At 51.0% G+C, this 14,220-nt stretch overlaps 1 protein-coding gene across 1 annotated transcript in view; it reads right to left on the bottom strand.

The window, feature by feature from the left end:
* Window positions 1-9,631, bottom strand: part of COL15A1 (collagen type XV alpha 1 chain) — a 102,254-nt gene extending 92,623 nt beyond the window's left edge. The window contains exons 1-2 of the mRNA XM_046666190.1: window positions 9,297-9,631; window positions 9,131-9,216 (exon numbers count right to left, since the gene is read on the bottom strand). Coding sequence (XP_046522146.1) covers window positions 9,131-9,216; window positions 9,297-9,307 — 97 coding nt within the window. The 5' untranslated portion in view covers window positions 9,308-9,631. The remainder of the gene's footprint in view (window positions 1-9,130; window positions 9,217-9,296) is intronic.
* Between the last annotated feature and the right edge of the window lie 4,589 nt (window positions 9,632-14,220).

Genomic DNA, 14,220 nt, shown 5'->3' with positions numbered 1-14,220 from the left:
GAATGGAGGCCAGGAGACAGACCTGTATGCTGAAAATAAAGACAGAACTAGCCAGTCGCTAAGACTGCGTGGCTGGAAGGGGCAAAGCAGCTGACCCAACTTCAGTCGGAGTTCTGTGTGACATTGCTGACACTGCATGAACTCAGGGTCAGCGCGTCATCCGCTTTTGCACATCTGTTCTACAGGATGGAAGGGTTACCACTTTCCAGCACCTGAAAAGCATACCTTCATTTCTCTTTCACGACACATATTCTATCCCCTATGTATCTGTCCTACCTGGGCCCTGCTCCCACCCCCGCTCCAGGCCCTCCACCATCTGCCACGGCGGATGGCTGTGGGTGGTCTTCCAGCAGGGGTGGAGGCCCACACAGACGTTGCTATGGTCAAGGGTTCATAATGCTGGGTTTTCACTAAGATCTCCACAGACGCAGGCTTTGAAAGATTCATTCATTAGTGCATTCAAATGCTCACTGTGTCCGTGTGGTGCCGTGTGAGATGCTGGACAAATAGGAGTTCCAGCCCTCAAGGAACCCACGGCGATATGGCAGCAGGGAAGGAAGGCGGTACTGGACCGGTCACCAATCACAGGCCCGTGCTTATCTCATTGCTCCTTGCAGCAGGAACTGTCCCACTTTACAGATAAGGAAGAGAGCCAACTGGCCCCGGGTCACTGAACAGGAGGCCTCAGAGCAGAGATCTGAACCCAGGACCTGGGGTCTCAGAGCTCAGGGGCACGAGCTACTCCCCGAGGCTCCCTCTGGGGCCCTGTGCCAGCTCTGCCACACAGTCACCTGTGCTGCGACACGGACAGGCACCTTCCTCTCTGGACTCAGGATCGCTACCATGAGTGGAGGCCGCTGGCCTGCACTGGTTATTCTCAACCCTGGCTGCACCTTAGAATCACACCGGGAGCTTTGAAAACCTGCCAATGACCGGCCTTCAGTTGCCATGAATTAAGAATCCTGGAAGGAGGGAAGGACTGGGCATCAGCCTCCTTCGGAATCCTTGAGGCGACTCTAAGGGGCAGTCAGGGTTGAGAACCACGCAGGTCCCTGGGACCTGAGCTCTCTCACTCCAACTTCCCGAAGAACCCTCTTCTCGTCTAGCCCTTACCACAAGGCGCATGCAAAATGGATGAAGGAATGGGGGAGGGGGAGAAAAGGGGAAGGGTTCCCCAACCCCATTCAACTAAGGACAATTTGGAGCAGTGATGCTGGTGCTGTCCCTTTAGCTGTTGTCAGCTCTCCTTTCGGATTAGAGAAATAACTCAGCAGCAGCGGACAGAGGTGGAGCCAGCTGGGTATTCTCACATGCTGTCGCAGGGAGTGTAAATTCCTACTGCTTTCCAATGAACGCAAGGAAAGCCTTCAAAATGGGCAGGCCCTGGACCCAACAATTTGTTTAGGCGTTTGTGCTGGGAAATAATTGCAGAAAAGGTCAAATACAGAGCTACAAGACTATAGTCATCACCATAGTGTTTATAATAGTGAACAACTGGAAACCACCTAAAGGCCTAAAGGGGCCTAGCTTAATTACGGGACAGCCAGAGAACGAAGTACTATTTCAATTTTGAATTACAAAGGATGTTAGGAAGAATATTTAGTGTTCCAGAGGAAGTGTCTAGATGATCAAGGAAAAAAACGCCAAGCAACAAAATACAACGTACAGAACGATCCATTCGTACTATAAGTGCGTATTTATGCATGGAAAATAAACTCGAAAGATGGCCCACCAAATGTATGCAGGGTTTATCTCCGAGTCACAAGATAATATGTGACCTTTGTAAACTCCTCCCTTTTTCCCCACCTATGATTACTATTATTTTTATTACCAAAAAGTGTAATGTTATTTTTCATGTTAATGAAAGAGGAAAACGAATTTCCTCCCGCGAAGTGTGCTCAACTCCCTCCGCCTCTCCCGCCTCCTGGTGGCATGCTCCTCCCTCGTCGGCAGCACGAGGGCCTGCCTGCCCCTGCAGCAGGACGCTCAGGACGATCTCCCCAGCATTTGGGCCAGCTGCTGCACACTGCTCTCTCCCACTGGACTGTGGGTCCCTCCAGGATGGGCCCGGGTCCAATGCAGCTCTTCAGTCACCCCGCCACGCACCCCGAGGGCCTCAAGAGAGCAGGCAATCAGGAGATGGGGGGGAAGACAGAGAAATACAACAGCAGCCAGAACAGGGCAAACAGCTTTGCCAACTTCAAGAGATGTTCACTTTGGGAGGAGGCTAATTGTAAAAGACCTCCTGGGGGTTGGGGGGGAGCTTTTAAGCTTAGCCCCATTTGAGTCCCTCAGCGACAGGAGGGTGACTCCTGGAGAGACTTAAGGCAGGGCTGCTCTCTACAAGCCAGACTCTAGTCAAGCTGCTCAAACCCAGGAAAGGTCTCCCCCAACACCTGAAGTCAGGGGGCCCTGCTCACTTGAGAGAGATACTAGGGTCCTCAAAACAGTTTTCTGCCCTGTCCAGTCCCTGAAGTCATCCCTGGCATGCAACAAGTGTGAAATGGGCTGAACTGGATCAAGTTGGGTTGGGTTGGACTGGACTGGATTGGGTTGGGTCGGGTTGGGTTGGGTTGGGTTGGACTGGGTTGGGTTGGGTTGGGTTGGACTGGGTTGGACTGGGTTGGGTTGGGTTGGGTTGGGTTGAGGGATAAGGGGTGGGTTGCACGCATTAGGTGGCCTAGACTTCATGTCTCCCTCGCTAGATCTTGCCTGGGAAGGATCGGGACCTTCTCTCAGGTTCTGTTCTAACCCTAGACTTTTTCTCTCTTGAGTTGGGGTGGAGCAGAGGAAGGTGGTTGGTCAGCAAACCTGGCTCCTCCCAACACCTCTGACCCATCTCAGCTCCCCTGGACTCTGAGTGGACAGCAGTAGTTCAGGCCCCACGATCTGCTGCTCTGGCTTTGAAGACTTTGTTGCTCATCTGTTCTCCTTACCGCACATTGATGTCTTCAACTGACACTTATTGTAAGACTGCCTCCCTTTTTATAACCCTCACCTGCCCACCACCGCGACGACACTCCCAGCATCCAATCAGAGCACAAGGAAATTATGTGATAAATCAATCTATACCAAAGAATTTATGGCTTAATGAAGAAGGCAGGAGTGGCCAGATTTTAAAACATAACTGCATGGGTTGTAATTAGTCTTTGGGTGGTGAATATGATGTTATCTACACAGAATTCAAAATATATTACGAGGTACACCTGAAAATAAAACAATTGCAAAGCAATGATCATCAAGCACACATGAAATTTTTAAAAAACACATATGCACAAGAAAGTGACCAATAGTATAGAGATTCTAGAAAAAATTTTCCATCTTTAAAAGAAAAAATTTTAGCCACAACTAGAAGGACCCACAACTAAAATATACAACTATGTGCTGGGGGGATTTGGGGAGAGAAAGCAGGGGGAAAAAAAAGACTGGCAACAGTTGTTAGCTCAGGAGCCAATCTTTATAAAAGAAAAAACTTTATATGATAACCAGAAGCAACAAAATGAGTGGAGAACAGTTCTCATTTCAATTAGCGTTTTGGAGAATCCTGGGTACCACTTTGGAAAAGAACTGACTGCAGATTACTCCCTATGTAATCTGTGCAATTCACCTGATCTGTGGTCCGTTTTAAATGGATTGAGCTATAGACATTAAAAGACAACTGGGAAATCAGCTCATCTATTTAGTTAGGAGAGAAAACATAAATGTACAACTTTTGACAAAATGGAGGCTATCGGGAATAAGACAAGTGGGGATTAGCTAGAAGAATTATTTGTAAGATTAGATGGAATTAAAAAAAAAGATGAAGAGTAAAGTAACATTAGTGTAAATTCCAGCCTAACTAGTTATGAAAGGAAAGAAAACTAAAAGCCCCACCCACAGTTGGCAGAGCCACGGGAGAATGGAGATGACTTACACACCGCAGAGGACATGGTCAGTTGGCGCATTCTCGCAAGGCCACAGGCTGGACCCACCCCTTCATCCCTCTTTGATTCATTGAAACAGTCTGCGGAGCCCCCACTCTGTGCCAGGCCCCCACTCTGTGCCAGGCCCTGTGCCCGGTTCTGGGACTCAGGGCTGGAGAAGGCCCAGCCACCGCCTCTGGAGACTTCCCATGTAGTGGGGGAGGCAGACGAGTAATCAAACCAGTCTAAGAAGCCCTGTGACTGACAGACAGGGGACAGACAGTGCTGGACCAGAGGAGAGACACCCAACATGCCTGGCAGAGCAGGAGGGCTTCCCAGGGAGGAATCTTAAAGGATGAACGGGGCAGTGGCAGGTGGATGGGGGGAAAGGCACTCGCAAAGAGGGACTGGCCTGTGCAAAGACACAGAGGTGGGACATTGCACAGCTCGTTCTGAAACCTGCTGGTGGTTCGGTGGGAGCCCAAGTCAGGAGGGGCTCTGTGTGAGCAGAGACCCAGAGGCAGACAGGGGCCAGACCACGAAGGGCCCTCTGGGGGAAGGAGCACGACTCCATCCTAGGTACAATGCGAATCCAGCAAAGGCAGTTAAACCACGGAGTGGCATGATTAAATTTGTACCTCAGAAAGATCCATCTGAATATATATCCAACTAGTTCTGTTCTTTGATGGGCGAGTCCGTTAGGGGGAATCTAGTCAAAGGAAATAATCCAAAAAGAAAACAAAGGCCACTTGCCTGACGATGCTCCCAGGAGCACTGTTTATCATAATGACAAAATGGCCAAAGGCCAAGTGACCAGCTCTGGACAAATGAGGCATGACCCACACCCCCAAGGTGCTCCCATGGGAAAGAGAGAGGAATAAACATATTGATAGTACGAGGGGGACCGTGGCTGGTGCCTGGAAAGACAGATGAAGGGCTGTGGGGGTTTAGTGATGAGAAAGTTCAGCTGGGGAAATCACGGAAGGCACCATGGAAGAGGTGCCATTTAAGGTGGTAGGTAGGATTAGGCCTTAAAGAGAAACAGTGAGAGTGTAGTCTAGACGGGGAGATTAGTTCACACCTCGTGCAGAGTCAAGGAGATGCAAAATCCCAAACATCCTTGGGGAGCTGTGAGCGGTTCAGCATGCCATCAGTTTGCTGTAAAACACACCAGTGGGACAGGATGCTATCACAGGCCTCCCAATTTTAGACAAAACCAAAACATTTAGCCAGTCATTAAAACACTACAGTCATTTTATTCATCACAACTTCTAAAGGTGTATGAGCAAGAGCAGCTCACTGCAGGCCAGGGCACAGGTCAGGCAGGTGACTAGTGATGCGAAATCTCAGGTGGGACGTTTACCCAGTTCTCTCTCACTCAGGAAAGCACGTCAGACTGCCGGGGGGCAAGGGTGAGATGCTCAGAGGGAAAACCTGAACCTGCTCTGATCAGGATCCAGAAGTTCTCCAGAGAAGATCCACAAATGGCCAATGAGCACAAGAAAAGACGCTCGAGGTCATTAGACATTAGGGAAATGCAAATCAAAACCACAATGGGATACCACTTCATGCCCACTGAGATGGCCATAATAAAAAAATGGAAAATTACAAGTGTTGATAAGGATGTTGAAACATCAGAACCCTCGCACGCTGCCGGTGGGAACGTAAAATGATGCAGCACCATGGAAAATCATTTGGGAGTTCCCCAAAAACATAAGTATGGAATTACCACATGACCTAGCAATTCCACTGCGGGGTATATACCCAAAATAATTGAAAAAAAGTACTCAAATCTTTGTACACAAATGTTCATAGTAGCACTATTCGTAATGGCCCAAAGGAAGAAACAATCCACATGGACACATCAATGGAAGAATGGATAAACAAACTGTGGTATACCCATACAATGGAATATTATTCAGGCATAAAAAGGATGAGGTTCTGACACACGCTACAACATGGATGAACCTTGAAAACCTTATGCTCAGTGAAAGAAGCCAGGCACACAAGGTCACATATTATATGATTCCATTTATATAAAATATTCAGAATAGGCAAATCTATAGAGACAGAAAGCAGTTAAGCAGTTTCCAGGGGCTGCTAGGCTGCAGCTTGGGGAAAAAGAAGTGCTGCTTAATGGAAATAAGGTTTTCCTTGGAGTGATGAAAATGTTTTGGATCTACACAGAAATGATGGCTGCACAGTGTGGTGAATGTACTCAGTGCCCCTGAATGGCACACATGGAAACGGCTGGTTTTATGTTAAGTCAATTTCACCTCAATACAAAAATTCAATCAGCATATCCAAATGTCCAGTAAACATATGAAAAGGTAATCAACTTAATAATCAGGAAAAATTGAAACTACAGTGAGATTCTAATGCATATGAAAGGCTGACATTAAGCCCAGCGATAAGACCCAGTGCTGGTGAGGATGCAACGAAATGGGGACTTTCAACCAGCTTGGTGGCCGCATGCCTTGGTACAAACACAGCAGAAGGCATGCTGCCATTGTCTGTTCAGCTAGAGGATCTGAACATCCTGTCACCCAGCACTCTACTCCTAGATATAGGATCAAGAGAAATGCGAGCACGTGTGCACCGAGAGAAATGTACAAGAACGTTCAGAGCCACGCTACTGTATTAGCCCCAAGTGGAAAGAACCCAAACGTAGTTGGAGAAAATGGGTAAATAATGTATGGCACATTAAGACAGTGGAATATTATATAGCAATGAAGATAAATTAACTACAGCCACAGGCAACAACAGAAATGAATCTCAAAACTTAGTATTTAGTGAAAGAAGCCAGACACCAAAGAATACATCCTGAATGCATAATGTTCAAAATCAAGTAAAGTGGGACGTTAGGATTTGGGGATACGTGCTTAGGTAGTAAAGCTATTTTTAAAAAGGAAGCAATCACTGTAAAAGTCAAGGTTATGGGAGGGAGGGAATAACCATAGCCAAGGGGCACAAGGGAGCTGGTGGGGGGCTATGCTATTTCTTGACCTGGGCTTTGTGGATGTTTGTTCCGTGATAAATCATTGCACTGTACTTTTTGCGTGCACTTCTCTGAATGGATGTTGTATTTCACGATAAAACAGTTTAAAGACAAGTAAATAATTTGCACATATCAGCACTTTATTATCAGGTACAAGTTACTGGCATACCACTGCCCCTGCCCCTAAAACAACCTCCTTGTCCTCTAAAATTGCAAGTATTCCAATGACACTGTAACTTTACGAGTTCAGCCCTGACCCATTAGGGGCACAAGGGTGGATGCGGGAGACAAGGGCCCCATTGACAAGGTCTCTTTAAACAGGGTGGGCCAGGAAACCCTCAGGAGATGAGAAGCCTTGGGACCTTGGGCCTCAGTTTCCTCGTCTGGAGCACAGAGATAATAACAGCCCCAGTCCCCTCCTCCCGGAGCGATGGTGAGAACTGGATGAATGAAATATGAACTCGCTCACACCTCTGCCTGAACATACGACGTGGTTTACAAGTGTTGGCCTTATTAAACCGCATGCAAAACCCGGTTTGCAGGAGGACAGTTCATGCATCTAAGAAGAGAGGCTTCAGAGTCCCAAAGAAACACTGAGTACCCATCCGTTGGCATGGCCATCCCCGGGCCCTGCTCAGCTCCTGAGCGTTCCCTGCCACTCCCTTTTAACGTGAGGGATGGGAACAGGACTTCCTCTGTGTTAGAAACAACAGCCCTGACCTGACATCAAGGAATCCAGCCTAAAAACGTGGCAAGGGAAGAAACACGAAAGTTCCTTTCCCCAGACCCCTCTTTCTTTTGGGGCTGGGGGTTGCAGCCAAGTTCACAGAAGACCACAGAATCTGCAGCGGCCCTCTGCGGCTGAGTTGGCAGTACCCTATATCACATGCAAAATTGCAATGTTCCGGCAGGGGCCAAAACTGTGCTCCAGCTGCCCTTTGATCTGAAAGAAATGCCAGGCTGCATGCTCTGGCAGGAAAAGCTGTCATCGCCTTTGCCTCTTGCTCCCAAAGAGACAATGGTCTGGGCTGTCCCAGGCTTCCTCAGGCACACAGTGAGGCCACCCACTCAACCCCCATTTCCTTCAGGGGAAACAGTTTCCTCCGCCTTCTCCCCACACACTTCTTCCACCGAGGCTGTGTACCCAACTCCTAATCCAGAAGGGGTCAGAGGCGACCACTTGGAGAGTGTGGCTCTCCTGCAAAACTGCATGAGAAATGGGCCGAGCGAGGAAGGACCCGACGAGCCCACAGTCTGGGTTCAAGTCCTGCCTTTTGGACTGCCCACATCCTAAGCCTCTCTCACCCTCAGTGTGCTGCTCTGTTCAAACGCCTGCACCGTTTTCTAACACAGCTATTGCAAGCACCAAACCCTAGCTTCCATCACTTACTTAGTGCCTAGCATGTGCCAGGGTGTGGAAAGCATATTACTTCTAATCTCTCTTTTATTCTTCATAGTATCCCTAGGAGGTAAGATGATCTAATTATTCCTCTTTTTCGGATTAGGAAACTGAGACTCAGAGGGGTGAAATTCATTAGTCAACGTCATCTAACCCAGCGACAATTCAAACCCAGGCAGCCTGACATACCTTAAGCAAAATCTGTTTTAACTCAGATCCCACTTTTCATCCAACCACCTTTGGGTCCTGGAGGGGAAAGTGAGACGCAGGCAACAGAAGGGACCAGATCCCCTGGCTACCAGCCCTCAGCTCTTCCCATCACCCTTGGCGCCACCGCTCACGATGGATGTGACTCCCCAGGTAACTCAGCGCTAAGTCAGGCCTGGGGCAATTCAGTCCCGTTATTTCCTGCGCCGCGAAAGCGCCAGGTGTCTCTGCCGGCGGTCGTGCATCCGCACCTGTGCACAGAGAGGGCAGCAAACCTGCCCGCACCGGGAGCCAGCGGCGCGCACGACCCGAGCGCGGGCGCCGGGGCGGCTGGAAGTAACTGTCCCGCAGCCGCTCGCGCCGTCACTGCTTCCAAACCCCTCTCTGCCCAAGCCGGAGAGGCCGCGCCTGGCTGCGACCTCGCGGGCGCCCACACAGCGCCGCGCCCGCCCGTGGCCGGGGCTCCGGCCGCGGCCGGGGAAGCGCGCAGGACCCGGGCGCCCGGCGGCGAGGACTCCCTTTTATGTCCAGGAATGAGGCGCGCACCGCAGCCGCGCCCGCCGCCAAAACCAACCTCCCAGGGTGCGGAGGCGGCCGGTGCCACCCTCAGGCCGGGTCGCTTACCTGTCGCGGAGCGGGTCCGGGTGACAGCGGGGAGGAGCGCGGAGACCGCGAGCAGCAGCAGCGGGCGCCAGCACGGCCCGTTCCTCCTGCAAGAAGCGGCCGAGGGGGAGAGGTGAGGCGGGCGGGCGGCCGCGGCGCGGGCCGGGGCGCGGGGAGAGGGTCCTACCTGGACGCCATCCCGCGGGTCTGCCGGGGCGCCGGGCGCGCGGAGGCGGAGTGGCGCTGGTGGCCGCTCGCGGGGCTGCAGGTACAAAGGCGGAGCCGGGCGGCGGCGGCCCGCGGGAGGCTCGGCCCGCGCCCTGACTCAGCCGCGCTGAAACCCGACTCCGCCGCGCCCCGCGCTCCCCGCGCGCCCTCCCGGCCGGCGGCCGCCCCACGCCCCACGCCCCTCTCGCCCTCGACGGGCGCGCGCTCCCGCCGCCGCGTCCACCCCGCGCGGCCTTATGTAACCCTCGAGACAGCCCCGCGCCCGCGCGCCTGGGGCAGCGGGCCGCCGCCACCTCCCGCCCTCGCCTCTGCCCTGTCGGGGCTGCCCCGCGGAGCAAGCGCTCTCCTTTCACTGGCCAATGGAAGCCTCTTAACGGCCCAGGGAGGCTGGCATCCCGGTGACCTCCCTAATGACAGACGGAGAAACTGAGGCTCAGAGAGATGGGGCGCGTGTCTCAAGGTCACACAGCTGGACTGAGCTCCTGACCCCTGTGCCCCGCCCTGCACGCCTGGCCCGGGAACCCACGGAAGGCCAAGGAGTGGCCCGGGCTGGGGGGTATAAGTGATAGTACATATAAATAAATGCAGCAAAGATAATCCTAATAAAAATTTTAAATATACCCACTATTCCAAGGTTTGCCTCGCTATACCTTGCTTGCACCCCCCGCCCCCACTGGAATGGAAGCCCCAGGAGGGCAAGAGTTTACATCTGTTTTGTTTTCTGCCTCAGATAGTACCTGGTAATAGGATTTGCCAATTTGCCAACAAACTGGGTGAATGAAGGAGTCTTAGGTGAGACGCCACTCCAGGCCCTGGGACATGGGGGAGGTGAACCAGTCAGAAAAACACCCGTGGGAGCTGGGGAACATGGTAGACTACCCCCCTGTACAGAGCCTAGCACAGAGCCTGGCACTGGCTAAGCCCTCAAATGGTGTCTTTTTTATGATGGTGATGATCACCAGCTCAGCAGTGTAAGATCTTTGGTCACCCACTGAGACCTAGACAGTTCTGAAGCAGGGCGGGCCCCAGGGGCCTCTCTTCCTGATGCCCTGAGGAACCACGGGCCGTAGCTCTGGCCATTCCTGGTTTTCATTTCCAGGGGGCAAGTCCCCACCTGCCAAGTGACAAGGTGATCTGAGTCAGCCCCTCAGAGATGGGATGGGGGTGGACGTGAAAACTAACATTAGTTGAGGGCTGATTATGTCCCAGGCCCCGTGCTAAATGCCTCACCTGTGTCCCCTCGTTTAATCCCCACACCACCGCTGGAAAGGCAGTGCTGCAGCCATGCTCGTTTCACAGCTGGGGAAGCCGAGGTTTAAGATGCGCCTAAGCTGCTGCATGACAGGTGCCACCCCGTGCTCTGCACCTCTCGGTCATATTACCTGTCCGTGAACGAGAGGTCTAGACCCACTCCCTACCCCCAAGAGCAAAACTGCAGAGTGGGAGCAGTCAGGCATGAAAGGGCTCATGTCAGCGCTGGCAGGGAAGGCTCCGGGGGGAGCTTGGGCCTCGGGGTCAGGAGCCTGGGTTCCAGTCCCGTTCTGGCCCTGGCTGCAGAGTGAAGCTGGGAAAATCCTGCCGTTGTTTGATTTTTTATTTCTTCGTCTATATAATGAACGTAATGATTCTGACATGGGCAGGTGGCTGTGGGTCTCGAGGAGATGGCTTGCACACCACGGTGCTCTGTCCCCTGTAAGGTGCTAGAAGAGATGTGAGGGATTGGGTCTGGGGGTAATGCAGTCTGCAGAAAAGGAAGACATCAGCATGGCCTGGAGAAGCCAGGAGAGGTTTCCTGATGGGTGTGAAGTTAACCCAGGCTCTGGGGTCTGCGGAGGGTTTGGGGGAAAATAGGAGGGAGGGGAAGGCAATACTCAGAGGCAAGCACACCCAAGCAGTAAATGGATCAGCACACCCTGGGCTGGAGAGGAAACCAGCGGGCAGGGAGGTGCTGGAGTGCAACGACCTTCAGTGGCAGGCCGATGGATGGGTGCACACGTGGCCTTGAAGGCCTTGGACATCATTGGTGTTCCCAGAGTATTTTGGAATCCCAGAACATTTGCAATGGACAGAGCCCTGAGAAGCACGGTCCAGCCATCTCCTCCCAGCCCCATTTTATTGATGGAGAAACTGAGGCCAAGAGAGGACATACAATTTACCAAGCCACCAGTCTGGTAAGTGACAGACTGAGAAGTCCCAGAGCCAAGGAAGAGACACGATAGAGAAGAAGGGATTGGGCGAGGTCTTCGAATGTTGCAGAGTTCATACCGGGTCAGGAGATCCTCACAGGTGGCGAATTCTCTGTCACTGGAGAGACAGATCCGTTAACAAACAAGAGGTGGCAGAGAAGGTAGGAAGACGAGCTTGGGCTCTGGGTGAATCTTGGCTCTGTTACGAGCTATATGAAATGTGGGCGGATCTCTAAGATGGAGATGACACAGGTTCCTTCCTCCTACGTTGTTGGGAAGATTCAAGGCGTCACTGAGATAGAAAGCATTGGTCAGAGGGTCTGGTACAGGACAATGCTCCCTGGATGGCAGCCTCTGTCATTGCTGGTGGTGGTATTCTGGCAAGAGGGAGGCAAGATCCCCAGCCCCATCCTCAAGGGGCTGAGGCACCAGCAGCCAAAGCAGCTCCAGAGCTGGGATGGCCCACATGGAACTAGCACACACATAACAAAGTACATCCTAAGAAAACTATCCGCTTCAGGCTCCTTTCTTATTCTGTTCCTGTTCTCTGCGAATATGAATTCTCTCCCACTTGCAGCCATTCTGTGCTGGACATACCCTATTTTATTATGAATTATGAACCGTATGGAATTTGCTTGCTTTTTTTTTTTCAGAAGATTAGCCCTGAGCTAACTGCTGCCAATCCTCCTCTTTTTGCTGAGGAAGACTGGCCCTGAGCTAACATCATGCCCATCTTCCTCTACTTTATATATAGGACACCTACCACAGCATGGCTTGCCAAGCAGTGCCATGTCTGCACCCGGGATCCAAACCAGCGAACCCCAGACCGCCAAAGCGGAACGTGCGAACTTAACCGCTGCGCCACTGGGCCGGCCCCATGGAATTTGCTTTGTTAGTTCTATATTTCTCTATTGCTTACAAAGTACTGTATCAGCTAGGGATATAACTGACTTTCTTAGAACTATATTTCTATATTGCTTAGAAAGAACAGCATCAACTGTGATTATATAATAATTCTTTGGTTCTGTTTGACAGTTAAAACCAGAGGCTGTAAACTGGTGGCCATGACCTCAGTTTGGCCCACAGATATGTTTTATTCAGCCTGTCTGCCTGGTGTCAATCTCCAAATTAAATTAGCAATCGTTGATACTTAGGTGAGTTTATATTAAAATCCAGATTTCTGGCTTGTTTTTAAAACTTTGGAAAACCTGGCAACGTGGCGCTTGCATTCCCTGTGCCGACGACTGATTGGCACTGAGAAGGGGCTGCTGCCTTCAGTTAAGGCAATGTTCTCTAGTTTGCCACAGTCCCCAGCACTACCTATTGTTCTCCAACACCAAGGCCATTTATCATCACACGTGCACTCTGCCTTTTCTTATAAGAAAGAAAAGTGGAATAGATTGAATGTTCATGTCTCTGTTAAAAATGGGTAAAAAATAAGATATATAGATAGAGAGAGAAAAGGGGAGCCATGTTTCAAGAAAGATGTGAAAGAACATGTTTCTATGTGTTTAACATACACATAAAGTGTATCTACATTGAAAAAAATAAAAACCAAGATGCTATTGTGAAACAAACCTGATGCCCGCAGTTATGTGTGATACCTGAAGGATGAAGGAATAGCTGCATTTTGATTGGTGGGCTTGATTGTGGTCCAGTTTATCTGTCTAAGATATGTATGCGGAAGGCAGCAGTTTCCTCTACACTCTGGCAGGGAAGTCTTGTGTGCACATATCATATGTTGTTGGTTCTGTATAAGTATCTGATAACGTCCAATTTCCTGGAATCTAAAGATGAAAGTCCCCAAAGCACATTTTTCCCCTACAAATGACTGGAAATAGATATGCATTAATATTATTAATTTTGTCTCGATTTCACCTGGGAAGCCAGACCACGTTCACAGCCAACAGGCTCTCATTTTGGAGGTGGGCCTGGAGGTGGGAGCTGTGAGCCCAGACAGACGGAGGACAGGGAGGGTGTCCGGCCTGGGAGCTGGAGGCGGACCAAATGGCCCCAGCTGCAGGAGTGGGAGGGGTGGGGGCAGGATGCCAGGCAAGGCGTTTCGCCTCCTGCCAGACTGTGTTTTGAGGGTTTAAGCGATTTCCTTCCATTCAACGTGAAGTAGTAGAAATAGCCAAGAGGAAGCTTCGTGTCATACCCGAGCTGGTCTAAATTGTTTACCACGGCTTCTGCACGGTCTGAGAGATCGGGCCGTGTAGAGACGTGGGGATCTGATGTCCTGGCTCTTCCAGAACTCAGCTAAATTAATGGGCTGTTCCATTTGCCTATAATCCGCCCAAGTGTCCCAGAAAACTCAGCCTCCAAAAGCATTCTCCAAACTGTCTCGAGCAGCTGGAAGGGGCCCAAAGATCAGTAAGCTGCATCCCAAATTTTGTCTGGGGAAGAAGTGACCAAGCACATAGGCACGTCTTTCTGAACCTGTTTCTCTGGGATGCGGACGTGAGGTCGTGGTGAGAAAGTTCACAGGAGGCACTCAGAGCTGGCATCCTCATCAGACTTCACGAGCAGGAAAAGCAGAATAGACTTCACTAGCTGACTAGGAAAGAATTTACTCGAACAATCAGAGAAGAGGGCTGCCTTTTGGGTAATCAACTGAAAATGATGACAATATAGACCCCCAGCTGCCTTCTCCGAGGACCGTTTTGTCTGATGAGCACCTTGATGTGTTTGCATAGG

The sequence above is a fragment of the Equus quagga genome, chromosome 1 (genome assembly GCF_021613505.1).
Source record: "Equus quagga isolate Etosha38 chromosome 1, UCLA_HA_Equagga_1.0, whole genome shotgun sequence".
NCBI classification, from domain to species: domain Eukaryota; kingdom Metazoa; phylum Chordata; class Mammalia; order Perissodactyla; family Equidae; genus Equus; species Equus quagga.
The sequence above is the reverse complement of the archived record's forward strand: the minus strand, read 5'-3'. Positions and strand labels throughout refer to the sequence as shown.